Source organism: Stegostoma tigrinum, chromosome 33, assembly GCF_030684315.1.
Source record: "Stegostoma tigrinum isolate sSteTig4 chromosome 33, sSteTig4.hap1, whole genome shotgun sequence".
NCBI lineage: Eukaryota > Metazoa > Chordata > Chondrichthyes > Orectolobiformes > Stegostomatidae > Stegostoma > Stegostoma tigrinum.
Genome location: NC_081386.1, coordinates 33,113,666 through 33,133,569, shown reverse-complemented (window position 1 = coordinate 33,133,569; position 19,904 = coordinate 33,113,666). Strand labels below are relative to the sequence as shown.

Genomic DNA, 19,904 nt, shown 5'->3' with positions numbered 1-19,904 from the left:
ATTTTACAACAATTGTCATGGCCACCTTCATTGAAAAGGAATTTTTTTGTGATCAACCTGTATGTAGATGTTATTGCACACCTCTACAGCATGGGGGATTTGATCCTAGCCTTCTGGCTCACAGGGAGGGTCACTACCTCTGCACCACAAGAACTGTGTATCTTTACTGTATCTATGAACTTCGGATTTATTAATTACAGGCATGTGGATCAGACATGTAGGCCACTCAGCCTCTCAAACCTACTTCGCCATCCAATTAGGTAACAGCTGATCTAACTGTAACCTCAAATCTACCATTCTGCCAGAGCACAAAATTCCAGCCAAATATCTACATCATTGCTGTGGGTCTGGAGTCACACCTAGAGCGGACCAGGTAGGGACAGCAGACTAACTTCCCTAAGGTCATGAGTGGATCAGATGGGATTTTATAACAATTGAGAATGGTTACATGGCTGCAATTAATTACTGTGATGTTTGCTTATTAAATTGAAATTTCACCACCTGCAATGGAGGAGTTTGAGTCTATGTCCTTGAACCATGATAGAACTTGGGATTCTGAATTACTAGTCCAGTGGCATTCCCACTAAACAATTGCCTTAAAGGAAGAGGAAGAAGGAGAGAGAAAAAGGTGTTTAGGGAGGGAACTCCAGGGAGGAAGTTTTGCAGCCCCCCAGGCTGCAGGAGACAAAACATCACTAGTGGTGGGCTGAGAGAGATAATGGGAACTGCAGATGCTGGAGAATCCAAGATAACAAAGTGTGGAGCTGCATGAACACAGCAGGCCAAGCAGCATCTCAGGAGCACAAAAGCTGACATTGCGGGCCTAGATGTTTCGGGTGCTCTCTGATGAAGGGTCTAGGCCCGAAACGTCAGCTTTTGTGCTCCTGAGATGCTGCTGGGCCTGCTGTGTTCATCCAGCTTCACACTTTGTTATGCTAGTGGTGGGCTGGTGAAACTGGGGAATGTGTAAGAACTGCAGGAGCACTGACATCTCAGAGTGTTGCAGGAGTAGGCGGCAGCACGGGGGAACAGATGTGGGGTACCAATGCACAGATGCAAAATTATACCTTAAAAGCAATTTATCCAATTCATTCACCTATAATTGGACTCTCCTAGAAAACCAATTCAGTCATCTCAGGGTCAGCAGCAAGGAAAAGATTTTTTTTTCAAAGTCAATACTGATAACGATTTTAATTCCTACAAGCAATGAATGCTGAGCTGAAAATACTTCCCAGCACCAGTCATCAGTCAACAATTGGCTAACAAAGAGAGGAGAGCTATACTGGAATATAAATCATTCACAGAAGACTGCTAGCGCATCAAGCAATTACACTGTAATCAATAATGTGAGTTCAACTTAAGCTGAGATAATAAAATGTGAGGCTGGATGAACACAGCAGGCCCAGCAGCATCTCAGGAGCACAAAAGCTGACGTTTCGGGCCTAGACCCTTCACTAGATGATGAAGGGTCTAGGCCCGAAACGTCAGCTTTTGTGCTCCTGAGATGCTGCTTGGCCTGCTGTGTTCATCCAGCCTCACATTTTATTATCTTGGATTCTCCAGCACCTGCAGTTCCCATTATCACTGATACAATTTCAACTTAAGCTGAATGCCTCTACTGCACCGCAGCTGGATAATACCGCCTTCTCTACCAAAAACCCACTGATTTCTCAGAATGACACTGCCAGTTTTTGTGCCATGAGCCCTCTGTTCATGAACAACTTAAGTGTGACTAACAAAGTCCCCTGCGTTGGTGCAAAAAACCCCAACAGCCACAGAGATGTACAGACGGACCTTCGGTCCAACTCGTCCATGCCGACCATATACCGAGATAAATCTAGTCCTATTTTTCAGCATTTGGCCCATATCCATCTAAAGCCTTCCTATTCATTACCCACCCAGATGCTTTTCAAGTGTTGTATCTGTACCAGCCTCCACCGCTTCCTCTGGCAGCTCATTCCATACATACACCACCCTCTGTGTGAAAAAGTTGCCCCTCAGATCCTTGTTAAATCTTTCCCCCCTCATCTTAAACATATGCCCTTTAGTTTTGGACTCTCCTACCCTGGGAAGAGGACCTTGGTTATTCACCCTATCCACGCCTCTCACGATTTTATAAACCTCTATAAGATCACCCTTTAGCCTCTGATGCTCCAGGGAAAATAGCCCCAGCCTATTCAGCCTCTCCCTGTAGCTCAAAGCTTCCAGTCCTGGCAATATCCCTGTCAATCTTTTTTGAACACTCTCAAGTTTAGTGCTGTGATCCAAAGGGCAACTACATCCTTCCTCTGACCGCCCAACATCTACCCCCTCAACCAACACCAAATCTGAATTGTTTCATTTTTCGTTGGGAGAAGCTCGCTGTGCATCAATTATCTACACTTTTCCTTTATTTCAAAGTAGCTGCACTTCAGATGAATTCAACTTTGGCTGTGAAGTGATTTAGGATTACCTGACGGATGCAACAGGCTCTATAAAAATGCAACTCAGTCTTCTCTTCAAATGTAAATGTTGATCAGTTTAAATAAAACCAAACAACCAGATAAAAAAAGTATCAGAGATAATGGGAACTGCAGATGCTGGAGAATCCGAGATAACAAAGTGTGGAGCTGGATGAACACAGCAGGCCAAGCAGCATCTCAGGAGCACAAAACCCTCAACAACTTCTCTTTCGATTCCTCCCACATCCTACAGATAAAGGGGGTGGCCATGGGTACCCACATGGGCCCAAGCCAAGCCTGCCTCTTTGTAGGTTACATGGAACAATCCCTCTTCTGTACCTACACTGGCCCTAGACCCCATCTCTTACTCCGTTACATTGACGACTGTATCGGCGCCGCCTCTTGCTCCCAAGAGGAGCTCCAACAGTTCACCCACTTCACCAACACCTTCCATCCCAACCTTCAGTTCACCTGGGCCATCTCCAGCACATCCCTCACCTTCCTGGACCTCTCAGTCTCCATCTCAGGCAACCAGCTTGTAACTGATGTCCATTTCAAGCCCACCGACTCCCACAGCTACCTAGAATACACCTCCTCCCATTCACCTTCCTGCAAAAATTCCATCCCCTATTCCCAATTCCTTTGCCTCCATCACACCTGTTCCCAGGATGAGGCATTCCATTCCTGTACATCTCAGATGTCCTTGTTCTTCAAGGACCGCAATGTCCCCCTCACAGTGGTCGAGAATGCCCTTGACCATGTCTCCCGCATTTCCCGTAACTCATCCCTCACACCCTGTCCCCGCAATAACCGCCAAAAGAGAATCTCCTTCGTCTTCACACACCACCCCACCAACCTCCGGATCCAACGCATCATCCTTCAACACTTCCACAATCTACAATCCGACTCCACCACCCAAGACATTTTTTCCTCCCCACTCTTGTCTGCCTTCCAGAGAGACCACTCTCTCAGTGACTCCCTTGTCCGCTCCAACCCCATCACACCTGGCACCTTCCCCTACAACTGCAGGAAATGCTACACTTGCCCGCACACCACCCCCCTCACCCCTATCCCAGGCCCCAAGATGACTTTCCATATTAAGCAGATGTTCACTGCACATCTGCCAATGTGGTATACTGTATCCATTGTACCCGGTGTGGCTTCCCCTACATTGGGGAAACCAAGCGGAGGCTTGGGGACCACTTTGCAGAACACCTCCGCTCGGTTCGCAATAAACAACTGCACCTCCCAGTCGCGAACCATTTCAACTCCCCCTCCCATTCCTTAGATGACATGTCCATCATGGGCCTCCTGCAGTGCCACAATGATGTCACCCGAAGGTTGCAGGAACAGCAACTCATATTCCGCTTGGGAACACTGCAGCCCAATGGTATCAATGTGGACTTCACAAGCTTCAAAATCACCCCTCCCCCACAGCATCCCAAAACCAGCCCAGCTCATCCCCACCTCCCTCACCTGTTCTTCCTCTCACTTATCCCCTCCTCCCACCCCAAGCTGCACCTCCATTTCCTACCTACTAACCTCATCACGCCCCCTTGACCTGTCTGTCCTTCCTGGACTGACCTATCCCCTCTCTACCTCCCCAACTACACTCACCTTTACTGGCTCCATCCCCACTTCTTTAACTTGTCTGTCTCCTCTCCACCTATCTTCTCCTCTATCCATCTTCAGCCCGCCTCCCCCCTCTCCCTATTTATTTCAGAACTCCCTACCCCTCCTCCATTTCTGATGAAGGGTCTAGGCCCGAAACGTCAGCTTTTGTGCTCCTAAGATGCTGCTTGGCTTGCTGTGTTCATCCAGCCCAGCACATTGTTATCCAGATAAAAAGGCACTATAGAACCACATTTAACAATTGCCAAGGAATACTGAAAACAGCAGAAGCCAATATTCTGTATTCTGGCTCAGATAGTGCAGGAAGAAATGAGGCTGAAGGATCTCCCGGCCTCACACTTGGGGTTGGAGGGGGCGGGAAGTGAGAGAGACTGGTGCTTTTGTTGAGCAGATGGCCTGACAGCATCAGGAGAGAAAGAGGAGGCAATGGAGTCTTTCCTTCAGGCATTACAGTACTTTAACGGAATGGAAATGAAGCTCATGTTTTAACAGGTATTCAGTGACAGCTGAAATAGTTCTGAGGGATTGCATCTACTTGCTGAGTGCCAGCCCAGTCTGTCACTGCTTTCAATGAATGAACAATAACTCATTAAACCTAATCCCTTGGGATTTATGCAGGGCAAATAATATAAACTTTTTGTTCCTATATTGAAGAGCCTTTTCAAAATAGGAATATTTCTATATTTTTTATTCCACTTGTGGTTTCTTCAATTTATTGAATTATAGCACCGAAAAATGCTACTTGGCCCAACTGGTCCATGTTTATGTTTAGAAACATAGAAACAGAGAAACTAGGAGTAGGAGTAGGCCATTCAGCCCTTCGAGCCTCTCTGTCATTCAATATGATCATGGCTGTTTATTCAACTCAACTCCCTGTTCCCCTGTTCTCCCCTCACTCTTTGATCCCTTTAGTCCTACGAAATATGTCTAACTCCTTCTTGAAAACATTCAATATTTCAGCCTCAATTGCTTTCTGTGGCACAGAATTCCACAGGCACACAACTCTCTGGGTGAAGATATTTCTTCATCTCATAGTCTCAAATGTCAGTATCCTTAAACCAAGCTCTGCATGTGTCTCTTCCTATCTCATCCCACCAGCATATCCTTCTATTTCTTTCCCCCTCCATTTGCTTGTCTATTTTCTCCTCAACACATACATAATATTGTGGTAGCGAGTTCCACACTCTAACCACTGACTGGAGAGAGGTTTGGATCACTGTCTTTCCTCACTGTTGATTACAGCAGAGCCTGCTCTCTTCACAATTAGAATCTTCACTGTGTCGAGTGAAGCTGGACCCAGGTAATTACTACAACCTTTGGGTAGTGTTTCAGGAACCGCAACTCATATTCCGCTTGGGAACCCTGCAGCCCAATGGTATCAATGTGGACTTCACCAGCTTCAAAATCTCCCTTCCCCTTACCGCATCCCAAAACCAGCCCAGCTTGTCCCCGCCTCCCTAACCTGTTCTTCCTCTCACCTATACCTTCCTCCCACCTCAAGCCCCACCCTCATATCCTACCTACTAACTTCATCCCACCCCCTTGACCTGCCAATCCTCCCTGGACTGGCCTAGCTCCTCCCTACCTCCCCACCTACACCCACCTTTACTGGCTCCATCTCCGCCTCTTTGACCCGTCTATCTCCTCTCCACCTATCCTTTCCTCCATCCATCTTCTATCCACCTCCCACTCTCTCCCTATTTATTTCAGATCCCCCTTCCCCTCCTCCATTTCCGATGAAGGCCCAAAACTTCCTGCTCCTCTGATGCTGCTTGGCCTGCTGTCTTCATCCAGCTTTATACCTTGTTAGTGCAGATTATCCAGCATCTGCAGTTCCTACTATCTCTAAACTAGTTCTATCTGCCTGCTCCTGGCCCATATCCCTCCAAACCTCTCCTATTCACGTGCTTATCCAAATGTATTTTAAATGGTATAATTGTACCCACATCCACTTCTTCCTCAGGAAGTTCATTTCGTACATAAACCGCCTTCTGTGTAAAAGATCTGCCCATCATATATGAAGTTTGCAGATTCTCCCTGTGTCTCTGTGGGTTTCCTCCGGGTGCTCCAGTTTCCTCCCACAGTCCAAAGATGTGCAGGCTAGGTGGATTGGCTGTGCTAAATTGCCCATAGTGTTCAGGGATGTATAGATTAGGTGGGTTATGGGAAGATGGGTCTGGTCAGGATGCTGTGATAGTTGGCGCGGACTTGTTGGGCCGAAGGGCCTGTTTCCACACTGTCGGGATTCTATGATTCTATGATCATTTTGAAAACTGTCACTTCTCATCTTAAAAATGTGCCCTCTAATCTTGAAATGCCCTATACCAGGGAAAATATAACTACCATTAACTCTATCTGTACTCCTCATTACTTTATAAACTTCAGGTCGCCTCTCAACCTCTTACTCTCCAGTGAAAAACATCTCAGCCTATCCAGCCTTTATTTATAAGTCGGACCTTCCGTACCCAGCAACATCCTGGTCAATCTCTTCTGAACCCTCTCCAGCTTAGTAATATCCTTCCTATAACTGGGCGACCAGAATTGAATGCAGTACTCCAGAAGAAGCCTCAGCAATGTCCTGTACAACATCAACATAATGTCCCAACTCCTACACTCAAAGGACTGAGCAATGACGGCATGCATGCCAAATGCTTTTTAACTACCCTGTCTATATGTGTACACAAAGAGTTATAGATGTGAACCCCTAGATGCCTCTGTTCTACAACACTACCCAAGGCCCTACCATTAATTGTATAAGCCCTACTCTTGTTTGTTTTTGCAAAATGCAATACCTCGCATTTATCCAGATTGAACTCCATCTTCCATTTTTCAGTCCATTGGCCCATTTGATCGATCATCTTAGCAATGGTCTCAGAGTCTGAGAGAGGTGTACTTCAATCAGTGGGCTGAGGCACAATTCTACTATACCTTAGCTACAGGTAACTGTGTGACAGTAGTTATAGTAAATGCAAATTCTGGGGTCTTGGTTTCACATGAGATGGCATTGTTAATTAAAAAAAAGAAGGCTGCTGCTGGTTTTGAACAGCTGCTCTAGTCATTATGTACTCTGAAGAAAATGATCCCTAATTCACTCCATAATTCCTCTCTCCTTAACCTGCAATCAGTCAGTTCCAGGCTCAGTAAATATCCAAATGTGTGTGGGATCGAAAAAGTATCAACTTTTTGCCAGAGACAAAACAAATTTTGGGTTAGCAGACCAACAGCTAAAGGAGATGGGAGGGAGTTTAGAATTTGATGGCACATTGCTCCCAATCTGACTCTAGGTCTGTAAATACAACCACATACTGCCTCCTTATACACACTGGAGTCAGGGCACTGCTTGGCCTGGGAGTCACCAAAAGTACATTTGGCACGACTTGGTTTTCAAAACATTAAAATAAATCATCGGGCAGAGACAAGAGTCTGAAAGAAAGGACATTAGAAAACAGCCAATCAGTTAGGAGTTAGTGGGAGAACCAGTCTTATCAATTGTGGAAGTAAATTACTGCAGATGCTGGAATCTGTACTGAAAACAACAAATGCTGGCGATCACAGCCGGTCAGACACCATCCATGGAGAGAGAGCAAGCTAACATTTCGAGTCGAGTTGACTCCTCATCAGAGCTCACATGAAGTGTGGATGGGGCTGCATAGTTGGGATTCTATCCTCTCCCCACTTGTCCAGACCCTGCTCACCTGCGTTTGCAATTCCACTGATGCCCTGCACCATATTGACAGTTTCCAGTTCCCTAGCCCTAACTGCCTTCTGTTCACCCTGAAAGTCTAATCCCTTGATAGCTCCATTCCCCACCAGGACAGTCTAAGAGCTCTCAGCTTCTTCCTCAACCAGAGGTCTGAACACTCCCCATCCACCACCACTCTCCTATGCTTGGTTGAGCTTGTTCTCTCACTGAACAATTTCTCCTTTACGTCCTCTCACTTCTGCCAAGTCAAAGGAGTGGCAATGGGCATCCACATGGGTCCCAATTATGCCTGCCTCTTTATGGGGTTCCAGTCCAACACTGGCCCCCTTCCCATAACTCTTATCTCATTACATCGACAACTGCTTCGGTTCCGCTTCATGCTCCCACCAGGATCTTGAAAAGTTTGTTCATTTTGCCTCCAATTTCCATCCCTCTGTAACTTTCCCACAATCCATTTCCGACACTTCCCTTCCTTTCCTTCCCCGTCTCGGTCTCCATTTCAGGAAATTAACTGTCCACTACCATCCACTACAAAGCCACTGACTCCCGTAGCTACCTTCGTTACTGCTCTTCCCACACCACATCCTGCGAGGACTCCATCCCACTCTCCCAGTTCCTTCACCTACATTGTATCTGATTGGATGAGGCCACCTTCCAAAACAGCGCTGCTGATTCGGCTTCCTTCTTCCACAACCATGGTTTCGCACCCACTGTGGCTGACAGGGCCCTCAACCTCATACGACCTCTCACCCATGCTTTCAACCTTGCCCCTTCCCATCACTCACAGCACCATGATCCAGTTCCCCTTGTCCTCACTTTTCATCCCACCAGCTTCTGCATTCAAAGGATCATTCTCCCCCATTTCCATCAACTCCAACAAAATATCACCAAACACACCTTTCCCTCACTCCTCCTGTCTGCATTTCACAGGATTGCTCCCTCCAGGACACCCTAATCCATTCATCGACCACTAACACCAACCCCCTTCCCACGGCACTTTGCTACGGAACCATGGAAGATGCAACACCTGCCCCTTCACCTCCTCCCTGCTCACCATCCAAAAGCCTAAACTGTCTTTCCAGGTGAAGCAATATTTTACCTGTACCTCCTCCAATCTTGAATTGTATTTGCTGCACACAATGTGGCCTACTCTACATTGGAGAAACCAAACGCAGACTGGATCACTGCTTTGAATAACACCTCAGATCTGTGTGCAAGTATGACACCATCCTTCCCATGGATGGTCATTTTTATACAGCGTTCTACTTGCATGCCTTGGCATGCTGCAATACTCCAGCAAATCACAGCGCAAACTGGAGGAGCAACATCTCATCTTCAGACGAGGCACTTTAGAGCCTTCTAGACTTAATACTGAGTTTAACATCTTCAAATTGTGAACGAACTCTGATTTCTTCTCTTTCTTTTAGCTTTACTTGTTACATTCTCTGTCACCATGTCCTCTCTCCACTCCCCCAAACCCCAAGTCCAGTGGGACTTTTTGTTCTTGCAAGTCTGGTAGTTACTCATACATTGGTCTGCCATTCTCACATTCCAATCACTTAACCTGAATTATCAGCATCTTTTCCCCCCTCAGCATTCTACACCCACCACCCCCAACGCCCACCAACTATAGCATAAATGCTGTCCCTTCCACACTTCAGTTCTGATTTAGAGTCACCTAGACTTGAAACGTCAGCTTGTTCTCTCTTCATGGATGCTGCCTCACCCACTGTGATCTCCAGCATTTGTTGTTTTCAGCGTTTTCACTTTGTCAGCTCAGCTCGTTTGAGCTGAGTCAGGGAAAAGGTGCACGACTCGTGATTGTTAGACTCGAGTAAATTCCAAAAACAACTCTCGGATATTTTACCATGTAAAAGACACTGCATCAATGTGAGTCGTAGTGACTGAATGTATTGGAAAAGTGACACTTCATCTCTTGCATTGCCCAGTTGAGTGGTTAAACTTCTTCTAATGGGTGGCACAGTACTACATTAGGGTAACTGAGTGACACATGAATGTTGGAACCATTTCTAAGGTACAATTTCTTCAATTCATTTCTCCCTGGGAGTTAAACAGAGTCATTACCAGTTTAAGTCAATCCTAGTTTTGCATTGTCTAAATGGACAGTATTTCCTTACAGCACTTGCCAATTTTGATGAGGGAAGGTGATAAACCCCACATAACTGACCACCCACACTCATTATATGTGATCCTTTATACCAACAACCCCTGTGGAACCTGAGCTTTTGGGTCTTTACCAAAATAAAGCTTTCTTGCATGTGGAATTATGCTTGAAATCCCTGGTCTAAGGATCAGTAAAACCAAACCAACAGCCTGAGGGGATTAGTTGTGAGAGGGATTGAAATTACACGTTCAGTCACATTTGCTGGATAATACTGCGCTCGGTGTGTGGCCATTTCAATTGGTTAGAATCTTAGAGTCATACAGCATGGTAACAGGCCACTTGATCCAACCAGTCCATGGCGACTATGCTCCCAAACTAAACCAGTCCCACCTGCCTGCACTTGTCCTATATCTCTCTAAACCTTTCGTATTCATGAACTTATCTAAATCTCTTTTAAATGTTGTAATTGTACCCACATCTACCACTTCCTCATGAAGTGCATTTCACATACAAGCCACCCTCCGTACAAAAGAATTGCCTCTTGTGTCCTTTTTAAATCTTTCTCCTCTCACCTTAAAAATATGCCCCTAGTTTTGAACTCCCACACCTTAGGGGAAAGACCCTTGTCATTCACCTCATCTATGTCCCTCATGAGTTTATAAATCTCAATAAAGTCACCCTTCAACCTCCTATACTCCAGGGGAAAAAATCCCAGTCTTTTCAGGCTACTTTTACAACTCGAATCGTCCATTTCTGACAGCATTCTGGTAATCTCTTCTGAATCCTCTCTTGTTTAATAATCTCCTTCCTATAACTGGGTGACCAGAACTGGACACAGTATTCCAGAAGAGGCCTCATCAATGTCTTGTACAACCTCAATGTGACTTCCCAACTCCTATACTCAAAGAACTGAGCAATGAAGGCAAGCGTGCCAAGCACCTTTTTACCTGCCTCCTTGACCTGTCTGCCTTCTCTCCCACTCACCCGCCCCTCCTTCCCAACTCTCCAATCCCCATCCCAACTCCTGACCTACACTCACCTTTACTGGCTCCATCCCTGCCTCCTTGACTTGTCCGCCTTCTCTTCACATGTCTGCTCCTTTATCCACCTCCCATCATTGCCTCCCCCTCTCTCCCTATTTATTTCAGAGTCCCCTTTCCCTCCCCCATTTCTGAAGAAGGGTCCAGACCCAAAACGTCAGCTTTCCTGCTCCTCTGCTGCTGCTTGGCCTGCTGTGTTCATCCAGCTTCACACCATGTTATCTCCTTTTAAATCACTCTGTCTCTTTGTGATGCAAACTTACTGCTTTTTAAAGTGTGCAGAAATTCATGCACACTTAAAGAATTATGTACCAGCACCCCTAGGTTCCTCTGTTCTACAACATTACCCAGGACCCTCCCATTAATTGTGTAAGACCTGCTCCTGCATTACCAAAATATAATACTTTAACACATGCTGAGGTGCTAAAAGGCACTGTACAAATGCAAGTCTTTCCCATTTCAAGAAAAGCGAGAATTGGCCTTGGCTGATTTTGGAGAAACGCTGATGTCCTTACCACCACCACAGGTTGCGCTACACTCCGTCCACAAGCCGTATCTCCAGAAAAACTCCGGTGGTGGAATTTCATTTTCATCATCCAGGTCACGTCGAATAGTGTATTCAAAACGCACCCCAGGGTTTGTCTCCTGGAACAGCAGCTGTAACAAAAATTAACAGAAAATGTGTTTATTTTTTAATGCGTAAATTAATGAACTGATAGGAACCCGGAAACTTAGTGATTTCAGGTGTCATTAGTTTCTTTAACCAGGTATCAGTTGGAATGCATGAATTTCTGCACATTTTAAAAAGCAATAAGTGTTGATTTGTCAGCTACATAGTCAAAGATATATATAGACTATGTAACCACTTTCAATTGTTACAAAAACCCATTTGGTTCAATAATGCACTGCAGGGAAGGAAATCTGCCATCCCTAACTGTTCTGGTCTACATGTGACTCCAGACACACAGTAATGTGGTTGGCTCTTAAATGCCCTCTGGGCAATTAGGGATGGGCAATAAATGTTGTGATGCCCACAGCACATGAACGAATAACAAAAAAAATCAATTAGAGCCATATACAAACGGAGGGATTTGTGTGGTTCAATGGACAACTGTCTTACCATTGAAGACGATTGACCCTTGGAATGTAAAAATCTAGGCTGATATTGTGGGAGTGCTATGTGGTTGGAGGCACTGCCCTGTGATGAGACATTGAACCTGGTCTGATCTGTCAGCCAAATGTTAAAGATTGTGCAACAATATTTTGAGGAAGTGTTCTTTCCCAGTGTTCTGACCTGCATTTGCCTCTCAACAGACATTGCTGAAACAACTTCCCTGGTCAGTATTACTGTTTTTAGGAGCTATATTAAAATTCCTTCACAAAGAACAAGTTTCTTTTTGGCTGATGTGTATCTGTATGTTTACTGTTTGCCTCTTCATTCAGTCTGTGCCGATTTGGAACTTAGGATCGATTCACTGGATTTCTGCAAATTCTAACAAACCTATCAGGAGGTCAGTGATACCCTTCCCGGCTTGCATGTAGGTATATAACCTCAGCTGCGGGCTGGATGCATACAATTTCCTTTCATGTTCTTTGGCTAAGAGGGAGAGACAAATAATACATTTCCGTCTCCAGACTGGTGTCCCGTGACCCAGTCCCAAGTGTTGGAATTTGCCTCTGAAAAGAATTCAGTCAAACGTGATGCTTTCTGTGGTTGAATAGGCTCTTTGTCTATGTAGGGCGGAGGGGGGCTGGTCACATTTGACGAGTTCTCTGTCAGTTTAGGAAGGCTGCTAATGTTCTTTGTGAAACTCATAGCCAAGCACAGCTCAGTGACTTAAAGAGAGAGAAAGACTGTGGGTGAGGCTGAGAGCAAGAGACAAAGAGAGTGTATAAGAGACAAAGAGAGAGGGTGAGAGCCAGGAACAGGGACATGGTGAGAAAAGAACCGAGGAAGAGAGAGAGCAAGTTGGGCCAAAACACAAAGGTCTTTAATATTTTCAAAAAACACATTGATTTACAAACAGCACAGGGAACAAGCAAACTAGCTATAAATCAGCCACAGCAGTTTGTATTTTCATAAAACGTGGCACCAACTAACAGCACATGCTGTTTTTCTCTCTCAATCATATTAAAATACATGAAGCACTGAGCTGACCTCACTACTGTCCAACTACAATCACTGATGTGGCAGAGTGTGCATTCATACAAAGCACACAACGTTACGTGAGGAAACGGAGCAGAAGACATGACTCCTTGAGCCTGTTCCACAATTCAACAAAATCCAAGCTGATCCTGCAGCTCATCCTTATCTTCATGCCCTGTCCCAATCTCCAAAGAGACCAGCCTTTTTCGGAGAATTCTAACTGATACATCAAGCTGATCAAAAATAGGCAATCTTCTGTTGATTAACATCAGTGTCCTTTAGCTTGTTACAGTTCGTTTAAACCTTAATTTGGGAGGAGAGGTCACACAGATGAGCCGTTTATTTCGCCAAATATTGAAGATTAAGGGTGATTTAATTGTGTCTTTAAGATGATTCAATGTATTGATAATGTAGATGAAAAATATCTATTTCCTCTGGAGAAGGAATCCAGAATAACAACCAAAATTAAAATAAGGGATCAGTCATGATGTCAAAAAGGAGTTCCTGAATTCTTTCCCCAGAAAGTTATTGAAGTTGGGGGTGGGTGGGTCAATTAATGTTTTTAAAAGCATGGTGGATGGATTTTTCCTCAGGCAAGAGTATTAAGGGTTAACTCAGCACCAACCTAGCACCACGCTGCTGCTCTCTCATTATCGAGAGACAACAGGATGAATTTAACTGAAGGTCACTACTACCCTTCAGGCAAAGTTGAGAAGGTAGAGACTTCACTGCGACCTCAGCCAGTGCCGAATTCACCCTGCCTGTTGGCATCACTCCGCATCACAAACCAGCTGACCAACCAACTGAGCTACTAAAGAACAAGGTGATAAGATAGAATTCAAATACAGGTCAACTTGAACAGCAGAACAGATTCAAGGAACAGAATGGCCTCCTCCTGCCCCCCATGTTCCTTAAACAGAGATCACCACTGTCTAATTGCAATCTGTCACTAATTAGGAAACTAATTGGTAAATATGATTATTATAACTTTTTAATTGGTTCACCCCGATATTCAAAGAATATGTATCACTAATATATTTTAAAGACGATAATTCCTGTTTCCATTTTAAATATTTGTATCCCTGTTTTCAGTAAGAATGAATGAGAAGGTGTTGGCCTATTGACATTGTCACTAGACCACTAGTCTAGAGATACAGCTAATGTTCTAGGGACCCTAACCCTAACTCAATCGCAGGTTCAAATCCCACCACAGCAGGAATTTGAACCAAAAAAAATCTGTAATTAAGTGAAAAACCCATCGTGTCCCTTAGGGAGGAGATCTGCCGTCTCTACCTAGTCTGGTGTACATGTGACTCAAGACCCACATCAATGTTGTTGACTCTCAATTGCCCTCTGGGTAATTCGGGGATGGGCAATAAATACTGGCCTGGCAAAGAATGAGTTAAAAAAATGGCCTATGTAAACAGATAGCACCATGATACATACTCTCATCAGGTGTGGCACTACAGTATCACCATTAGAAGCTCAGTGTGATCACTGGTTTCCATTATAACGGTAGATACCGAAACTTCTAATAGACACATTAAAAATGTATGATTTTAAATCAAGGACTGAACATCAGGCACTGAGATTAACTTCCAGTCAGCAGCAATACTATACTGAAAATGACATTGGATCTTAATTTAGGTCCTGCAGCATTAGAAATTGACTGGTAACATATTAGATGCGTTTGCCATGTTGCCTGTAGCTGCACGCTTCATGCTCAGAAGGAACTTCATGAGTTCCAGAGACTGTAGATTAAACCTCTCACAGCCCTGATGCAAGCTCATTTTTGTCTTGATTGTTCTGGACCAATGCTACTAGAAATCCACAAATTACGAGAAATGCATTTGTGTGCTGACTGCAACAACATCATCGATTTTTAATCAACACAATTTTCGTGGTTCTTTTCTGTTTCTCTGAATGCCATCCAGTGACCGCTGTCAGATGTGCTATTTTGCTGACACCAGACAAAACTAAGGGTAAGTTTTGTTGAGACGTCCCACAGTCAAAGAGAACACTGACTCACACATGAGGTATGGAGACTTGGTCAGCTGTCAGAGGCTGTCTGACAGCATTTGGAAACAAATATAAGCAAAAACTCAACTTCTTCAAGGCCACAATTTATCATTTTCTTTTTTTTTGCAAGTTTACAAACTTTTGCAGTTTCAATTAAAACATCATGTTCTAATCTGCTCAGGGTTTCTGACGTCTCAGCTTAGACGATGATTATGCATTCAGTCCTGCTGGTTATCCAAGTCTACACCACAAGGTCTCCTCACCTACAATGATGTTTCCTCATTATCAACAGCATTTGCTACTGTTTAATCTCTTGTGTTTTGTACTGACCGTTCCCAGCATCATACCAAACATCTTCTCCCTGGCTTCCCTTGTATCGACATTTGCATCAACAAAATCCTCAAGGACAAGATTCTCAATTGCAAAGAAAGAAGATAATGTTATTTATCTCTCAGGAACATCTTAAAAAGTTTGACATGTACCGAATGGCTGGAACATTGACTGCTCAATAGACAAAAGTGGCAGCTGTTTTACATAGATGAAAGACCAGCCAGTTCAATGTATTTTTTTTTCCGTCTCTGCATACTATTGATGCGTGACCCTAAGATTCATAAAGCAAATGGGACCCTAGACTTCATTGTAATTAGAGGCAAAAGCCAGGAAATTATGCTGAATCAACATGAAACACAAGCTTGGTCCCGGCTAGAATATTAGCTCCAACTCTGGGCATCAGACTTTAGAAAGGAAATGAAGGCTTCAGAGATGTCCTGATGAAGTTTACTAGAATGGTTCCAGGGAGTGCATGTTCATAGTAATGGTGAGAGATTTGGAGGAACTGGGACTATTCTCTGTGGAGGAGGGAAGGCTGAATAGATATTCGATAGCTGTAAATTCTGAATGAAATGCAAACCTACCTGAATCCACACTGGCTCCTTGGTAGGTCCTGGTGATGTCAGATTTTCCAGGTTCCCTGTCCTTTCGTAGGTGAATGTTGTCCCGGCTACTTTGTAGTCTCCATTCCACTGGATTATCCAGCCACCATTTAAGAAATACTTCTCGGGATCATCACTCCGCAAGGCTAGGAAATTCCCAGCTTCTGCAACCTCCTCAATTCGGATCTCACGGGCACCTTCAGGAATCAGCCCAATATCCACATAGCCTGAAATAAGTCAAGAAGCAGAGTCAAACTGCTTATCCAGCCATGTTCTCAACTCCAACTGAATATAGGACTGGAGGTTTCATCGTAATTTCTTACCTCCAACAGCACCATTGGGACAAGAGTTCTCCCAATTTCCAATATTTCTGTTACTAACAAACTAAAATCTTCAAACAAAATGAAAGTCAGACACACTATTGTTTTCTCATCCCTCCACCCCAGGCATCTTCATCTGAGTTGTCCACTGCAGTGCCCTAGAGATTAATGTTTAATACTTGAAGGCTCCACAGTATTCCTGGAGGATTGACAATGCTAGTCCCATCTCACTGCAGTATCCACAACATTGGGAGCTGATCACAGATTCTAACTATGTCCTTCCTCAACCCCAACCCTTACTACATTGGTGATCAGAGTTATGAGTGAACCAAACAGTATTTACTACTCCAATAAGCCAATTGTTCTTGAGCGTAGGTTTAATGCATTGCTCCAGCTCCATCCTCCTGTCTGTTCTCCGTTTCTTTTTCTCACTAAACATCACTTTCGGACATGTCTATCCCAAGCTCTGGAATTCTGTACATAAACCTGTCTCTCCATAATTGTCTTACTTTAAGAATTTCCTCAAAATTTAGCTTTTTAACCATAGAAGCTAGAGGAAGTTTACAGCACATAAGGACGTCACTCAACCCATTGTCTCTGCACCAGGCCATAGAGTCACGCAGTATGGAAGCAGACCCTTTGGTCTAACTCATCCATGCTGACCAACTTGTCCAATTTGCCTGCGTTTGGCCCATGTCCCCCTAAACCTTTCCTATTTGTGTACCTGTCCAAATGTCTTTTAAACATTACAAGTGTACCTGCATCAAACACTTCCTCTGGCAGTTCATTCCACGTTTCCCCTTCAGTTGAAAAAGATGTCCCTCAGTCCCTTTTAAATCTTTCTCCTCTCACCTTAAAAATATGCCCCCTATTTCTGAACTCCCCTCCCTTGGGGAAAAGCCTTTGAAATCCTTTGGGTTTCAGCCTGAAACATTGACTTCCTGCTCATTGGATGCTGTCTGACCAGCTACGCTTTTCCAGTTCCACATTTATTGACCTGGAGAAAAGACCTTGGCTATTCACCTTATCTGAGCCCCTCATGATTTTATAAACCCCTATGAGATCACCCCTCAACATCCTGCACTCCAGTGAAAGAAGTCCCAGCACTTCCTTATAACTCAAACCCTCTAGTCCTGGCAATATCCTGGTAATTTTTTTTCTGAACCCTCTCCACCTTAATAATATGCTTCCTATGGCAGGGTGAGCAGAACTGTACACAATACTCCAAAAGTGGTCACAGCAACAACCTCAACATGACATCCCAACTCCGATACTCAATGATCTCAGCATGAAGGCAAGCATGCTAAACACCTTCTTAACCACCCTGTCTCCCTACGACACAACTTAATATAAATGGGCCATGCAGCCTAATCTCACTTGCCAGCATTTGGTCTGTAACACCCGGAGGTTTTGGGACTTCAACAACCTTTTAAATGAGTTGAGGGTTTCTGCTACGACTACCCTTTCATGGCGAGTTTCAGAACCTCTACCACCATCTGGGTTGCCCGGTGAAATGTTTCCTTCTTAGGCTGGAAGTCAATATCAGTCTGATAATCACTGCTGAGATGCACTTGGATTGGTTTACTACACTGATGATGTTATAGCAGTGTGAGTTGTTTTTGATGTTGAAGATTTTGCCTTTTCTAATCTCTGTGGGTTATCTTGTCTCCCAAAAACCCTACACGGATTTTAAATCTTATTTAGAGCGAGTCATTGGTAATGTATCCCTCAGCTAATGCACATTCCTTCACACATTGCATAATGTTCAACTGTTCCCTGCATTCAACAGGGTTTCCCAGAGAAACACTTGGAAGGGTCACCAGACCCAAAACGTTAACTCTGTTTTCTCCTCCACAGATGCTGCCAGACCTGCTGAGCTTTTCCAGCAACTTTGTCTTTGTTCCTGATTTACAACATCCGCAGTTCTTTTGGTTCTTGTGTGTAACTTTCAGGTTAGCCATGATTGCGCCAGAATGCACAGATGTAACTTAATACTCATCTTAAAGCCACACTTTCTGAATTTGTTTTTATTTTTCCATTGTCAATTCCTGTGTCCATACTTACAATAGAATGGCTTCAGTAAACGTGTCACACTGTCAGTCCGCACCCCTGTCAATATTGGTATGATACTACCTCTAATGGACAAAAGGTGTAGCTACTGTAGGATGCACAAACATTAATAGTTTCCATTTATAAAAATGGATGAGGGAATTTATAAAAATATAACAAAACTAACAGAAAATGTGTGCAGGTATAAAGGTTTTATAACCTTATATTGTATTGGTGGCACAAAATCAACAGGAAAGTACAAATCTATTCCTCAGGATTACATTGTAGGAATCACTGTTTTTGTAATGAATGGTAGTACATTCATAATTGATAAACTCTTGAGCCAGTACTGGAGCCCTACAGAATTGATGGAATAAGACAGTGCAAACTCCTGAAGAGGCAAATCAGTAACCAGAGGTTACAGATATAAGGCAATTGGCAAAAGAAATGGGGGGAGATCACAAGAATTGAATTTGCAAAACTAATTGCCATGATCTGGAAGGCATTGTCTGAAAAGGTCATGGAAACATATTTATTGATAACTTTCAAAAGGGAATTCTATAAATATTTGGAGCATAAATTTTCAGGGATTTGGGGAAAGGATATGAAAAAGGATCAATTGGATAGATCTATCAAAGAGCTAGGAGGACACAGTGGAACAAATGGCCTCTTTCTGTGCTGTTACTCTGCTGTTAAACATATTGACTTAATTTATCCTCAAAATTATTAATTTAAACCAAAGTACTTAATTTTCATTGTGTGGGTTTCTTCGGAATGTAGCTTACATCTGCTCATGGAGTTCAAAATGTTTATGTTCTTTTGAAGAATACTTAAAAGTTGAGGACATTTTGTGACCACATGGAACACATGTACTAGTTCTGAAATAGGAAGGCAGCTCCACCAGGGAGTTGAGGTATAACAGAGGAAGATTGACTGAGACCATTTGATGGAAAACCAACAATAAAAACAATTTACCAACGCCATCCCACCAAACAAAATCTTTCTCCAATTGTCCAGCTACTGTTAAAGTTTTGCATAAAGTGGGTGCTCAGGTTTCTTTGACCCACACCACTTTAAAGTTGTACCATTTAATTTTGAACCACCTCTCTTTAATTTCTATCTAAAGTTATAAACGGTTTCAGTAGTAGTGTATCAGTTCTTACCAACTTCTGCTGATAATGACATTTGGCTTTTAGCTCAATATGGTTGTGGCAACACAAAAGTAATAAACTGTGAGGAGAATTAGGATAGGAGATATTCAATCAATCTAAATTTCAAATGTAGGAGTGAATGATAGGAGAATGTCCAACTTCCACTGCATGTCTGAGGGTGGAAGCAATATTTTAAGAATATTGTAAAAATATGTAATATTAAAGAATGCACACCAGGGCATTTGCAAAATATTTAATTAATTTAAAAATGGTTGCTCTTAACGTTTGAAGAGCCTGACTGATATTGAAGAAAAGCTGAAACTACCTCCGGTCCAGAATAAATTCT

At 43.6% G+C, this 19,904-nt stretch overlaps 1 protein-coding gene across 1 annotated transcript in view; it reads right to left on the bottom strand.

Annotated features, from left to right (window-relative positions):
• Positions 1-19,904, bottom strand: part of LOC125467144 (A disintegrin and metalloproteinase with thrombospondin motifs 7) — a 185,484-nt gene that overhangs the window by 75,779 nt on the left and 89,801 nt on the right. Inside the window, exons 15-16 of the mRNA XM_059639196.1 lie at positions 16,021-16,265; positions 11,457-11,598 (exon numbers count right to left, since the gene is read on the bottom strand). Coding sequence (XP_059495179.1) covers positions 11,457-11,598; positions 16,021-16,265 — 387 coding nt within the window. The remainder of the gene's footprint in view (positions 1-11,456; positions 11,599-16,020; positions 16,266-19,904) is intronic.